Source organism: Aythya marila, assembly GCF_965140915.1.
Source record: "Aythya marila genome assembly, chromosome: 1".
NCBI lineage: Eukaryota > Metazoa > Chordata > Aves > Anseriformes > Anatidae > Aythya > Aythya marila.
In genome coordinates this window covers 126,332,791-126,347,299 of record NC_139042.1, presented here as the reverse complement: position 1 = coordinate 126,347,299, position 14,509 = coordinate 126,332,791, and the positions used below count along the sequence as shown (strand labels likewise).

Sequence of the window (14,509 nt, the reverse complement as noted above, 5' to 3'; positions counted from 1 at the left end):
TTTGCATTGGCTCACCTCATATGACTGAACTCCAGCCAAGACTTTTGCTGTTCTTTGGTTCTCATTCATTAACAATTTCTGTGGGAAGCCTATAGATTCCATTGCTTTCACAGTCAGACTTTAAATAAGCTCTCCTTCAAGATTTCATCCTTACTGCTTAATCCTGTAAAAACAAAACAAAACAACCCCTCAAGCTATTATTGGCAATGCTTTATTTTTTCTTGGTCCAAAGACGCTTGTTTGAAAAACAAACAAACCAAACAGAAGACTTATGCTCCCTGTTGGATAAGTTTCAATAGAATCAAACAGGGGAGACGCATTCCCGGTGTCCTGGTGCTCCCTGTGCACCTTTCCTCACATGCTTACAGAAGTTGGCCCTTTGCCACTCTCTTGTTTAAATGCTCTCTTACAAGAGTTGTAAGAGGACTGTGGCACATGACAGCACATTAAGGAGGCGGGTGACATTTAATGTTGGTAATTGTGAATTACTGAATTTGGAAAGCAAACACAACTATACATAGAGTGGTGTAATCTAGATAAGTTATCAAGGAAGAAACATAGCAGTTGCTGTAGAAAATTCTATTAAAAACCGTGTCAGGATACAATGGTATTCAAAAAGTAAATATAGCAGGAAGCATTCTGCTGCATCTTGAATACTGGCTGTTGTGGTGGTCCTCTATCATAAAAACAATGATAGTAGCAGAAATTATGTAGGCAACTGGACAGCTACGGCTCAGAACAGTTTCTTCTGGTGGACAACCTAAACTGATGAGAATGTTTCACCCTGTGAAAAAGACATCTACATGGCAGTATGAGGCATACGAGGGGAATAATTTTATGTAAATTTTAACAATACATTAACTAGTAGATATAAAATGAAATGATCAGATAGCAGTTTGAAAACAAAACAAAAACAACAACCCAACACTTTTTCACATTTTGCACGATTAGGTTCATGGTTTAAAGGCTGATTATTGGTAACCAAAAGTATGAACAGGTTTAAAAAAGCAATTAGATGAATCCAGAGGAGCGAAGTCTATAAAATATTGCTAACTAATGCACACCAAACTTCTGTCCCACAAAGCCCTTACATTACAGCTTGCTAGTCTATTATACTAGGAGAGTGTAATTCTGTATTGTTTACTGTCTTTAAACAGCTCTGCTCTGTTCTTCTCCAAGGTTTGCCTCTCATTAACCTCTTTGCCTTCAATCTGGCAGCCTGACAAGCAATACAACACTGGCATACCGTAAGTGGGGAGGAAGAGCTTTCTTTTGCATTGTGGCACATTTGCATTAAGAATAGGCTCCATATATTCCCACTTTTTCTTGTGCAGCTACCTGCCTGTCCTTGTGTGCTGCCTGGCAGGGGAAAGCCTTTCTTCACCCACACAGCAGGGCATGGACCTCTGATCCCTGGGCATCAGTATCTGCCACAAGGCAATGTGTCGGCCTCTCCCTCCTACTTCAGAGAAGCAGAACAAGCTGGCAGAGGTGAAGGGAAAACAGAAGTTGCACATTTGCATAATTCCATCATCTGTTCAGGTACTTAGCTCCCACCAGCAATCCATTTTCCTGTGTATATATTCATGTAGCTGTCCATTTTTTTTTTAAAGCTAGGACAGTTACATTTACATATGCTAGTTAAATTACAAGTATGCTATTCCATTGGTCTTAATGACCCAAGTCTGTTGCTGTTATTGACTTCAAAACAGTTTCACTTACCAGATCTATGGAATCAGCAACACAACCCCCTTTCTGAGTTTCAATTACTTTGCACTGGGCACTGTCAGAGGTGCAATGCTGGGCTGGTTGGATGTTTGGCCGGGTGCAAGGACAGCTTCTTTGACTGCTACCACCCTGCTCCTCCTACAGATCTGCAGACACAGTTTCAGCTCTCACTGCATTAACACATTTCATACCAGAAAAATAAATACATATATACGTATACATATTCTTCAATTTTGGTGTTGTTTCATTTATTTGTTTTTATGCACTCGGCAATAAATTGTACTCCCTGTCTTGCACAGATAGCTTAAATTGCTTCCTGGCGCAATTAGCCCATGCCATGTCTGCCTCTGGCTGCGGGGACAAAGACAACTTTGTTCCTGAACTTTTCTTACACCTTTCCTCACACCTTTTCTACCAGTTTTCAGAGTGAACACTTAGGATTGTTAGAGAGCCTTGTTCAGTCACAGGCCACTGCACAGCAGAGGACTTCGGCACCAAACCTTCACTGGGAAGCCCGTGGCTATTAAAAAACCATCATTTTAGTCCTTATCAAATTAAAAACGTGACGGGGAGCACAGAAGGCACCCGGAGCCCCCGCTCGGAGCACGGGGGGCTCTGCTTCAGCACGCCCCGACCCGGGGCTTCCCAGCACGGAGCTGCCGGTGCCGCCCACGGGCCGCACCCCCGGGCGGCCTCAGCTCCGCGGCGCCGAGCCCGGTACCGAGCCCAGCACCGAGGCCAGCGCCGCGCCCCGGGAGCTCGCCCGCAGCATGGCGCCCGGCGCGGCTTCACCTGCCCGCACCAAACATGGCCGCCCCGAGCCCCGTCAGGCGGAGCGGGCTGCCAGGAGCCAAGATGGCGCCGGCCGCGCTTGCTGTGTCAGGACCGGTTCCAAGATGGCCGCCGGGCGCAGCAAGATGCCTTCCCCGCCGGCCGCCCGCTCCCAACGTCGGCGGGGCGGCGCCTGCCCTCAGCAAAGATGGCGGTCGGAAGTGCCCCTTGCTCCTAGGCTCCCAGACTTCGCTCCGCGCCGGGCTCGGCTCCGAGATGGCGGCGGCCGAGCTGGAGTACGAGTCCGTGCTCTGCGTCAAGCCCGATGTCAGCGTGTACCGCATCCCGCCGCGCACCTCCAACCGCGGATACAGGTGCTCGGCCTTCAGCGGGGCGGGAGGAAGAAGAGGAGGAGGAGGAGGAGGAGGGGGGGGGGCGGCCTGGCCGGGGCAGTCAGGACGGTTGCATGCACGATGTGTGTAACCCACCTGCCTCTAGGTGCAGGGGTACCTGGTGCTGTTTCACAACAGTACGGTAAAATAATGGAGTGGCTTTTCAGTATGTTTCAGAAGATTGATGAATTTTCCTGATGATTATAAGGGGCTTTCCGTGTTTAAAGGTTCCAAGTGAGTTCTTGGGTTTCAGTCTCCCCTCTTCTGCAATATTACAAAGGAAAACACAGAGCTGATGTTCTCTGGATAGTGTCTAATTCCCTTTATGCAGTGGAAAGGTAGGCTGCTCAGAGCTATGCGTGTAAACTGGCAGCAACAGAGGAGCCGAGACCTTGCTTGAGAAGAGAGGGGAATATTGTTTGAGAAGAGGAGGGGAATAAGGCGTCTGTGTGCATTGAAGGTTTGGGAGCAGAGACTTCAGCTGGATGCGCAGAAGTGGACAGGTTGAAGTACGGTCAGTGAACAGTTGCTTCTCTTTTCAGGGCATCTGACTGGAAACTGGACCATCCGGACTGGACAGGGCGACTTCGTGTCACCTCCAAAGGCAAAACTGCATATATAAAACTAGAAGATAAGGTGTCAGGTAAGGGAAGGTGTGTAGTTTGGCAAGACTGTAACTGTGGTTGCTAGTTACGAATCTGTGCCTCTAAGCCTGCTCAAATCTCTGTGTGGTAGCTCTGGACATGCATTAGAAGAATCTTGCTCTCGTTAATACCTGCTTCTTTGTTTCTAGGGGAGCTGTTTGCTCAGGCTCCCATAGACCAATATCCTGGCATTGCAGTGGAGACGGTGACAGATTCCAGCCGTTACTTTGTGATTCGGATTCAGGATGGGACTGGTAAGTTGAGGGGTCATGTATATGCCAAGTGCCGGGGTGGAGGAGATGGATGGAGCTGGTGCATGTCTGCGTTCATCAGGCATACCTGGAGCTGCATGTGTGTTTGGCGGATTGAGATAGTGGGGGGAGTGCTGAAAAGTCTGGGTAGGGTGTCTAGAGGGGTAGGAAGGCAAGATTAACCAAGAAGGGTTCTGTGCATTGCACAGAGTACAGGGAGGAGCATTCAGTTTCTGAGAGTGCTACATGGTGAGAAAAGCGCATCTTACAGGCCAGAAGCAATGACTTTCTGTGAGCTGCTTGTGTCCAGCTGTAGATGTGTCAGAGGGAAGTAGCACAGAGTGGTTTAGGAGAAGCAGGAGGATTTTGGAGTGAATGGACACAGGGGTCAATTTGCAAGGCACCTACAATGACTCCTTCCATCTCCTTGCTAGGACGAAGTGCATTTATAGGCATTGGTTTCACGGACCGTGGTGATGCCTTTGACTTCAACGTATCTTTGCAGGATCACTTCAAGTGAGTTGTGCTTTTCTGGACTGCTGCTTTTCCTCTAGCTCCTGGAATGAGTTGGGTGGTGGTGCATGTTCTCTTGGAGCAGGTTTCCTCAGGATGATCATGAAACACTGCAAGCTGAGGGTCCTGCAGGGTCTGATCCGTTAGTCTTAAGTCCTGTGACACTACAGGTGCAGCGTTAGACAGTCTCTTGGGTTTGTGGTATTCTGAGCTTTTTGCTGTACTACACTGGGGGTGGTGAGATAGCTGGCTTGACAAGGCATGACAGTTCTTTGGCAGAGTGGGGAAAGGAATCATGCATTATTCTGAGGCTCTGCTTCCATTTGCCACAGTGTCTTGTGTTTACCTCTCTTCATTTTAGGTGGGTGAAGCAGGAGACAGAGATCTCCAGGGAGTCTCAGGAAGCTGACACGCGTCCCAAATTAGATTTAGGGTTCAAGGAAGGGCAGACCATCAAACTGAACATTGGGGTAAGGAGCGAAGTTGACTCAGCTTCTTTCTCTGGATATGCCAGTGGAGACTGTTCCTCACTTGTCCTCCCTCTTTATACAGAACATGACGACAAAGAAAGGAGGAGTAGCCAAGCCTCGTGTGTCTGGATCAGGGGGCCTAAGCCTGCTTCCACCTCCACCAGGAGGCAAAATTGCAGTCCCTCCCATCCCTCCTCCTTCTTCCACAGCCGTTTCCAACCAAGTCACACCGCCACCCGTGCTGAAATCCAGTAATGCGAGCAGTGCAGGTAAACATTAGCACAGAACAAATAGTCTGTTGGACACCAGTAGGCGCAGAGATAGAACACGGGCCAGCTGCAGGGAACTAGTGTCAAAAGTGCAGTTAAAAGCCCTGTGAAACATGATGTACCCTGAGGGCTTTGCTTCCTTTGACCTGAGGATATCCGTGTTTGTTTAATAATAGCAGCTTGATAGCCTTGCCAGGGAGAATAGCACTGTAGCTGCTCTCCTTGCAAGAAGAGAAACCAAAACCAAATGAATTGGTCAAAATGACCTGGGTGGTTGGGTATCAAGTTTAAATACTTGAATTCTTCTGAACTTGTGTGTGCTTTAGGGGCACGGACAGAGCTGTATAGGGTGTTTAGGAAAATAGTGCTCAGTCATTTGCTTTCCATAGGGAAAGGCAGATAGTTCTGTGGTTTTTGAGAGGTGCAGGAAAAGAACTTCTTGAGAGGAGTTGAACAGGGAGGGAGGTAGCTTTAGTACGAAGACCAGAAGGTGCAAAGCATAATGGAGTTGGGCTGTAACAGAGATTGCTGCAGTCTTTTAGGTGTTGTACTGAGTGTATGACTGCAACTTGAATGCTGAGGATACTCCTGTGAATTCAGAGACATTAGCAGTGCTGTATACAGACCTGATAAGAAGCTGTAACCTCCTGAAGAGGACTGGGCTGCAGTGCATGATTTGTACTGACCAGAAGAAGCCTGTTTAATAACTATTATGGTTGCTGTGCTTGGGCTGAATCTGATTCCTAAATCCACTTGGAAGGGGTAATATGTTGCAAATGCGCTAGCTGATACACTAAGATGCAGACCGAATGGTTCTTGACGACAATGTACCCCTGCAGCAGGAGCTGGAGGCTCAGTGTACATTTAGTAAAAGGGGCTGCTGTTACAACAAACTCAATCCTTAAAAATTCTAGCTTCCTTCTCCTGGAGGGAGAGCTGGATGCCACTGCACCTGGTAGTTTATGCAGGTGACAGTTTAAATGCCTGTCTTTTTGTTGTTGTTTGTTTCCCCTTGACAGATTTTTCTTCTTTTTCTGTCTTAGATATCCTGTTAGACTTAGATGCTCCAGTGTCTGCATCCAAGGCACCAGCCACAGCTACTGCAGACCTCTGGGGAGACTTCAGCACTGCATCCAGGTAAACTCTGGTGAAGGGAACTCCGCACAGGAAGGGTGGCTTCCTCATGGGTGCTGGAAGAGCAGTGAGTTAAGAATTCCTATTAGAGTTGCTCCTTCTGATTGTCCTATCTTTCTTTCAGTGCTGTTCCTAATCAGGCTCCTCAGCAGTCCAACTGGGTCCAGTTCTGAATGGTCAAAGCAGTGGAATGGAACAAACTGATGACCAAGAGGCTCTAGAGGCACCAGATGGAATCACAGGGGGCACAAACCCCTCTAGTCTTCAATCAGAAACAAGTCAGGACAATCCTTTTTTTAAGCCAGGTCTTCACTTCAGTCAAAACTTACTATTTTTGACCCCACATTGAAACTACTGAACCTAAAGAGAACATACTGACTCCTCACAAGGCGGGCAAGGAGAAGGGGGAGCCTCATTTCTTCTACCCACTTGGCTGTTGCATGCTACATCCTAGCTCTTCTTCCCCATCTTTTCATACAGGGAAAGCAAGAATCCTGAGGAAGGTGGGTACAGGAGGAGGCTGGGTAGGTGCCTATGGGTTCTTTGTCTTTTTTTTTTTTTTTTTTCCTGTTGCTTTTTGCAGTTACTTTCAATAGCAGCTCAAGTCACTGCATCTTGGCCTACAGTGCTGAGGGCTGCAGCATTTGGCTGGAGCTTGTAAATGGAATCTGTGAGGAGATAAGTCATATTTCTCCTAAATCTCAACACAAAATCCTGTTAGATTAATTATGTCTGTGGTGAGGAGTGAACCTCCCCATGCATGCACTACTATTCCTTTCTTTGGTGCAATTCTTTATAGTGCTGGATGTTCCTGTGCTCTTAAGGGGAGGAGTCATGCAAGTCCTTGAGCAGATCTGCTGCCCCTATGCTGTAACTGCAGGTGGGCTCCCCGTCACGAGACTCTTTGTTTTGCTTGTAGGTTCACTGGAAAAAGTTCTCTCACTCCTCCCTTCTCCCCTGTTCCTTCATGCAAAGGCCTCATTGCCATTGAGCTGTTTAACTGGAAATAGCTTTAAAAAGAAAACAGAACCTGTCTTTATAATTTGGTAGTTACTTGCACTAGATGACATCCAGGTAATCCCACCGTTCAGCGTTTCATGTTCCTGCATTGCTATCCTGAGCCCTGGACTTGTATCTGTCCAGCAGCACTTGTGACTGCACTGTGTTACAAGTATTGTGCATCCATGCCACAGTAAGAGCTGTGGTGAGACAGTGGGTTATTCTCCAGTGAAGGGACAGTCACTCTTCCCTTTTCAGCTGTCACATATCATTTGGGCAAGAAATGTATAGTAGGCTCAACCTTGAGAACTGTGATGGCCAAATTATCCCACCTGGGTTCCTTGTGGCTTTTATTCTAGGAATAACTTTCTAGGGATGTGAGCTGGTTCCTGTAACTCGGAAGCTTATTTTTTATGTTTTTAATATGTCCTGAAAATCCTCTACTTCCCATGTGGTTTAGAGAATTAGAGGTAGAAGGCCCTTACTTTCTCCTGTTCCTTTTGGGAGAGTTTCTGAAGGCCCTTTGATGTGGACACTATTCCAACTTCAGCAGCTGTGGATGTCATCTGGCTTGTAAGTCTGCTGATAACCCTGGGCAAAGCCCATGGGCAGGCTAGAAACTTCACAAGCCCTTCCATGCTAGCTGATAAGCCAAAACACTAGTCAGGAAGATGGTTTCAATGACCATTTTATAGTACCTAGTTACTAGAACCCTAGCATTAAAGTACTTCTCTAGACAACTTCTTCCCATTTTCAACACTCAGCCAACAGCAACACTTTTGAAACTGGGATATTCTCTGCTAGCACACCTGTGCAAGTAAATTTTGCCCTTTGGGACTAAGATTTCCTCATGTGTATTTTAAAGGAGTAGTAAGTTGTATGTACCTTGCACTTGCTAAGCTCTGTCATCTGTTTTGTCTTCTTGCTACAATGAGGGCATTTTGGGGACTAAGTTTCACCTAGACCATCACTCCGGGAAGCAACACTTTTCTTGAAAATCGCTCTAAAGCTGCTGCAGTTCCACTTGTGGAAGTGGGGACCAGACTGCTCTTGGATGTATTTTAAGTAGTCATTTAATCCTGATCCCCTGGCTCTCTTGGTGTTCCCCCTGCTTCCCCCTACCTTCAGAGTTGCTCCTGCAGTCTCATTGTACTTAAGCTCTGTCTCCTCAGACTCTGTGGGTGGCCATAGTCTGCTAGCTAAGCCATGGACTCTGCTGGTTGGCTTTTTTTTTTTTTTTTTTCTCTCTCTTATATTGTCAGGTCCTGTCATTTCAACTACACATCAGTTCCCCAAACTGAGGAAGTTTATAGCACCAATTACAAACTAACTAGGAGCCTCTTCTGTGTTGTCTTAGTTAGTATTCTGAAGATAATATATTATGTATTTGAAAAGCTAAAGAAGCAAAGATTAAAGATACATGTATATAAAGCATAAAATGTACTGGTGAAATGGCAATTAAACAAGTAATGTTGGGGAAAAGAATGTCATGAGTCTTCTAAGTTGTCAAATTGTTGTTGCTTTGGAAGCCCTGCAGATTGAAGATTGTTGTCTCCAGCAAGATGCCACTGGCCTACTTGTTCTTCTGCAAGTGCATTGTGGCCTGCAGGCTGGACAGGAAGAGCTCTAGGAGTGAACGAAATTCAGTCTCTGTCAGGGCCAAGTAGGTGCCTGGAAGAAGGACGTAACAATGACCTGTGGCTGTTCCAAACGGTGGGGGTCAAAAAACAACGCGGAAAACAGGCTTGACTGGGGCTGGGGGTGAGGAAGGGAGGGAGGGAGGGAGATATGCTTGATGCGAATATGGATAAAACTAGCAAGTGAGAAAACTTTGTTGCCCTGCCGGTTAGCGTTTCAGACATTAGAGGCTTTACACCCTGAAGATACTTGTCCAAATTCATTCTTACAATACTTGCAAATGTGAAGCAGTCCCTGCTGACTGCGGAGATGAACTCAGTGGGCCCTTTGTCAGGGAGCAGTGAGGGCAGGTTGCTCTGAAAGGAGAGCAAGGTGGGAGCTGAGCCACAGCAATGCAGGCAGGGGCAGTGGCCTCACCAACAAAGGAATAATCCTTTGGTACCTAAACAGGAAGATTGGAGTAGGTCGGGGTGGGGGTTCAGACCAGCAGGGTACATGGCCAGGCGTAGATACAGTTTGCAGGCATAGGAGGAGTAGGGCCTTGCTGACCTGAGTCCAGGCAGCCAGGTCCCCAGAAGATATAGATTATATGCCCAGGGCCCTGACGTTCTTCTGTCTCTGGTCTGGTCAAGGCTACTCATGGCCATCTGTTTGTGCACAGCCACACTCGCTCAGTGCTTGTCTGCCAGACAATGAAGTACTGCACCTGGTTGCGTTGAGAGTATCATGGAAGTCATGTGGCCTGGGTAAAGGTGAGAAGTCCTAACCTTTTAAACCAGATATTCTTTTAAAGACAGATATTCTAATAGCGCCTGTAAACATTGGTGCCATTCATCAACTATAACAGAATCTGTGGTGGCCTGGAAAAAACACCTCTCTCTTTCTTCAGATGTAAGAGCAAAGCTGTTACCCCTTTTCAGTGAATATGGTGGATAAATGGCTGGGTAGGTCCTGGCAGTGAGAAGGTGAAGGGTCCCATCCATGTACCATGGTGAAGCTCAACTAACTTTACAACAGGTACTTGCAGTGAGAAGGGGTGAAAAGACTGGAGTTACTTCTTCACAGTAAGAGGAGTTTCAGGTAAAGTCTGTCTATGGGAGGTGCTGGGATATAATTGTGCTTGCGGAGTAGAGAAGTGTAGACGATTGGAAAACAGTTCATGAGGAAGAGAGCTTTGATCTCTCTGGAGATCTTCCTGGTCCCCATGTCCTTCCACACATCAGGGCCTGCTGCAGTGCAACACCTTGACATGTTCTGTGCAAATCCTCTCCCTTTCTCAATGGCCTTCACCAGGAACAGGCTTTCCCTCCCCCTGGGTCTGCATGGTAGAAAAGTTGTCTATGGCAGTACGTTATTGGCGAAGTTACTTTGCCTGTTACCAGACTAGCTGAATCATCCATCTTTTCCTGCACTTTCTGTTGCCAGTGTCTTTTTCTAATCTAGCTTCTGCTGGATGCAGGCTGCTTCAGACATAGTCTCTGATGTTGCAAACAGTAGTGCTCTCTAGATGAAGGATTAAGGCCAGGACTTTAATACGAATCACAACATCAAGCAAATACGCTCAGGTCTCTGGGCAAAAATGCCAGGGGACCTGCATGGGTGAGCACAGAGCTCCTGACCAAGCTTAAACAGAAAAAGAAGGCATACAGACAATGGAAGCAAGGACAGGTAGCATGGGAGGGGTGCAAAGACATGGTCTGAGCAGCCAGGGATCAGGTTAAACCAAAGCCTGTTTAGAATTAAATTTGGCCAGGGACATCAAGGGCAATTAGAAAGGGTACATTGGTGATAAGAGGAAGAGTAGGGAAATTGTGGGCCCTCTCTGGGAGGAAATAGGAGACCTGGTCACCAGGCATAGGGAGAAGGCTGGGGTACTTAATGACCGTTTTACTTCAGTCTTCACAGACAAGAGCTCCAGCCACATGGCCTGGGCTCCAGAAGGCAAAGGCAAGAACTGCAACAATGAAGAACCAGCCACTGTGTCCCTGCCTATGGCAGGAGGCTTAGAACTGGATGATCTTTAAGGTCCCTTCCAGCCCAAATCATTCTATGAATCTGAGCACTGTCTCCTGTGCATTTATAATGTTCAACACAATGGATCAACTGCTGTCTTTGGGCAGCTAGGAAATGTGGCTCTCCATCTAAGAGGGGTGGAGGTCAAAAGGGAGGAAAGTCCATGCTTATGTTTTCCAAATGGGAAATGGACTGTAGTGGATAGAAAGAGCTCCTGCAGACAGTAGTGTTTGGGAAAAAAATAATAAAATAATAATAATACAAAGATCCCAGTGTTGTGTGGTTATTGGTTGTCTCTTTTATTTTATTTTATTTTTTTTGCAACTGTTGTAATTGGGATGAGATGTGAACTTTTGTCCCCTAGCCCTGTTAGTTTTACATTCTGTGATTTAAAACTTGCCTCACTGCTGTGCAGTAACTGTTCCTACTGTAGCCACACAATGCGGGTTGCAAGCACAAACCTTTGAGATGTTACAAAGCTTTCTTGCTGTATGTAGACTCCTAAAGAAACGGAGATGAAGAGATGTCTATTGGAGGAAATAAAACAAATTAAGCACACAAACACACATGCAAAACATAGTCTTTGTGAGCTTTAGTGATTGGGGGAACAGAATCTGAAGTGATCTGCCCTGTTAAATCAGCATAAACGTACAAAACTCCAGGAGGGAGTGTAACTGGGCTGTTAATGAATAAGGGCAGAGCAGTGTGACCTCTGCAGTTACACATTTTAATGTCTCATTGCCTAGGCAAGCCAGTGGGTGCTTGTTATGTTATGTGAACAATAGTTTCTCAGTCTAGACACTGTGTTGGGTCTCGCCCAAGTTAATAGCTTTGTCCATGTTGATAGTCAGGAAAAGCACATTGCAAAACACAATTAACAGCCCGTACACTTCTAGTTTGATAGTTTATTTTTTGACTGCCATTAACTATAACTCTGTGTCCTTATCTAGACTCAGGCTGCTGAAAAAGATTCAGTTAAGCTGCCTATGAGCTTGGGAAGATCGATCAGCAGCCTGTCTGTAGTGACTTGAGAGCAGAGCTATGTTTGTCCAGCTGCCACTGCTGGGAATCTAAGGTGAACTGCTGGCATCGCTTGTGTCTGGGGCAGGCTAGCCAGGTAACTTTCAATAGCCTGCCTTTCATTTTTTTTCCCTAGGTGTCATAAGATGGCAGCAGTACTACACGACAGGGTGGAGGCAGCTGGCTTTCACAGGGAACAGAATTTTTAAAACATCTGAAGCAGTTTGAAGAGGCATTCACTGAAGGCAGTGGTTGCCTGTATCTTGCAGCCTTTGTGCAGAGAGCCCTGTGCTCTAGGGATGTGAGGGGGTGTGGTGCTTCCTGGCACTCCTAGCCTGCTGCACAAGCCTGGCTGGGTTGTTAGTACCTGCCACCAAGGACTGCAAGCTCAGTCTCACCTGTGACAATGTGCTGCTGCCTGCTGCTGATTCCCCTCTTTGTAGGTCTTCTGGTGATCCCTGCTATCATCCACACTTTCTCCATGGGACCAGCTGAGCTCCAATCAGTTTGGGCAGGGGGGATGAAGGCAAACACCACATGGAACCTGGCTAGAAATGAAGAAGTGCTGTCTGCAAAGAAATCACGCCTGGCATCTGTCAGCAAGAACATGCTGACTCCTGGGTTGGCTCCCCTAGCCAGGGGAGACCTTCAGTGTCTGAAGGAGGCATGTGTGTGTGTGATAAGGGGGGCTGGAGGGGAGGTGAGGGCCAGACCTGCATGTAGAACAAGCCGCAAAGCAGAACTGCAGCACCTGAAGGCGTCTGCAGGATCATCTGACATGGACGGTGAAGAAAAGGGTGTTTTGATGTTGGCACTCAGGCCAGTAGGTCAAAAGAGCAGGATATCAGCAACCATAAAACGCTAGCACAAGGAATTTCATGAATCTGCTTTGAAATTCCAGAGCAGATTTGGGTGACTGCAGAGTTGTATTATTGGCTTTTTTTTTTTTTTTTTTTTTTAGTGCTTTCCTCTGTCCAAGAGCAGCTCAACATATAGTTGGCCTCCGGTCAAGCTTACTAAAACACAGTTTCAACGTTTTTTCCTTAATCTCACTTGACAGTGTGGCCCTAATGGAAATTATATCTTCCAAATGCAGAAATGTTACGTTGTCCTAATATCCTCTGCACTTCAGTGCCCTTGTGCACCGTATTGGGCTTGGAACTGAGAGGCACATACCCCCTCTTGTGGTCTGCCGGTGTATACACATAGGTGTATGTGTCTTTTTTTTTTTTTTTTTTTTTCCCTTTTTTCTTCCTGAAGTGAATTCTAAGCACTTGTCCATGAACACTGATTAGGGTGTTATGAAAACTACTTTCAAGGATGTTTGGAGATGCTAAATCAGTACTGCTACACAAAAGGTTGCTTTGGTTAGTAGCAGAGACAAGGAATTGAGCTCCAGGGAGCTGCAGTGCCAGGGAAGTTCGGAAAGCAGTAGGAAGGCATTTTATTTGGAGAACATTTGATATGGGGCTAGAGATATGGCAGGATAGGCTGCATGTCTGGCCCAGAGTTAGGGGCTGATGTCAGTAATACCTAATGTTGAAATCAATACCATGGGTATATGTACAAAAACATGCTTTGAAACTACTGCTGCATGCTTTTTGGATAGAAGCACAGAAAAAGTCCTCAAGTAATATATTGCATAGGGGCAGGGTTTCTGTAAGCAGTGAACGTACCCTGAGAAGCATGATCTAACTTCAGAAGCAGCTGTGCTTAGAGAAGGGTTTGAACAAAATACCTTCAACCTGTATCATTTCACAGCACAACTTTTGCACTAGGCTGTGCTGAGGTGAGTTCCGTGATGGGCCAGCAGAGTCTGAGGAGGTGTCTGATGAAGAGGTTTGATAAGCTGTGGGGCACACTGAATTCTGACAGCAACCCTTCAGCTCAGAAAGGGCAGAGGCTGCACCCATTGTTCAAAGACCAGCTCCTTACTGGTCCTAAAATGCTAAATAAATAAATATGAACTGGAGGCAGGGTTTAAAATACACAAGCCACAGTGCTGCAGGCCGGTGTGAGTCAGCAGGGAATACTTTGCCCTGCATATAAATCCCAGCCAGCAGCACCACGCCTGCTGGGATTCAGCAACGGAAGGGAGAGGCTCTTCACCCTGAGTCCACAGTGGGTCCCATGCTGGTGGCTGCCATCTGGAGTGCTGTTTACTTGCGGTCCTTTCAATACGCCAATGCTGACTTCAGTGCCTTAGCGTGGCAGAAGTAGGTGATGCAGACACCTGGAGAGGAACAAAAGGTGCCTTTCCCCATGTGACTGTGTTGCCGTCTATCTCATGAGGAGACTCCTGAACATGGTTGAACCCCTGAGTGCCACAAAGCAGAACTGCAGCATCTGAAGGTTTCCCCAGGATCATCTGATACAGAGGGTAAAGAGAAGGATATTTTGACATTAGCATTCAGGGCACTTGGACTGACTTCATCAAGAGACCTCTCTCAATTGTTTTTCTGGAGAATCTGGAGAAAGAGGTCCCAGTCGACTGGAAGCTGACAAACGTTGTGCCAGCTTTCAAAAAGGGCAAGAAAGGAGATCCTGATAACAACATGCCTGAGAGTCACACCTCAGTGCCTGGTACAATTATGGAGAAGATTATTCTGGGAGGTACTGAAAACCACCTGAAAGACAATGCAGACGTTGGTCACAGCAAACACAGGT

The 14,509-nt window shown here is 46.7% G+C and overlaps 1 protein-coding gene across 1 annotated transcript; it reads left to right on the top strand.

Moving 5' to 3' along the window:
* The first annotated feature begins 2,512 nt into the window (after nucleotides 1–2,512).
* NECAP1 (NECAP endocytosis associated 1) lies at nucleotides 2,513–8,656 on the top strand. The gene is made up of 8 exons (XM_082751650.1): nucleotides 2,513–2,873; nucleotides 3,434–3,534; nucleotides 3,685–3,789; nucleotides 4,221–4,302; nucleotides 4,661–4,769; nucleotides 4,852–5,038; nucleotides 6,082–6,175; nucleotides 6,297–8,656. Exons 1-8 carry the CDS (start codon nucleotides 2,536–2,538, stop codon nucleotides 6,343–6,345), a joined length of 1,065 nt encoding a protein of 354 aa, XP_082607776.1. The 5' UTR covers nucleotides 2,513–2,535; the 3' UTR covers nucleotides 6,346–8,656.
* Nucleotides 8,657–14,509: the final 5,853 nt, after the last annotated feature.

What these genes read in the sequence shown, in the direction of transcription:
- NECAP1 (XM_082751650.1), top strand. Translation starts at nt 2,536, where the DNA reads ATGGCCGCCCCGAGCCCCGTCAGGCGGAGCGGGCTGCCAGGAGCCAAG. An exon ending in TCGGATTCAGGATGGGACTG is followed by an intron (nt 3,790 to 4,220) that starts GTAAGTTGAGGG and finishes TCTCCTTGCTAG; the next exon opens with GACGAAGTGCATTTATAGGC. An exon ending in CCATCAAACTGAACATTGGG is followed by an intron (nt 4,770 to 4,851) that starts GTAAGGAGCGAA and finishes CTCTTTATACAG; the next exon opens with AACATGACGACAAAGAAAGG.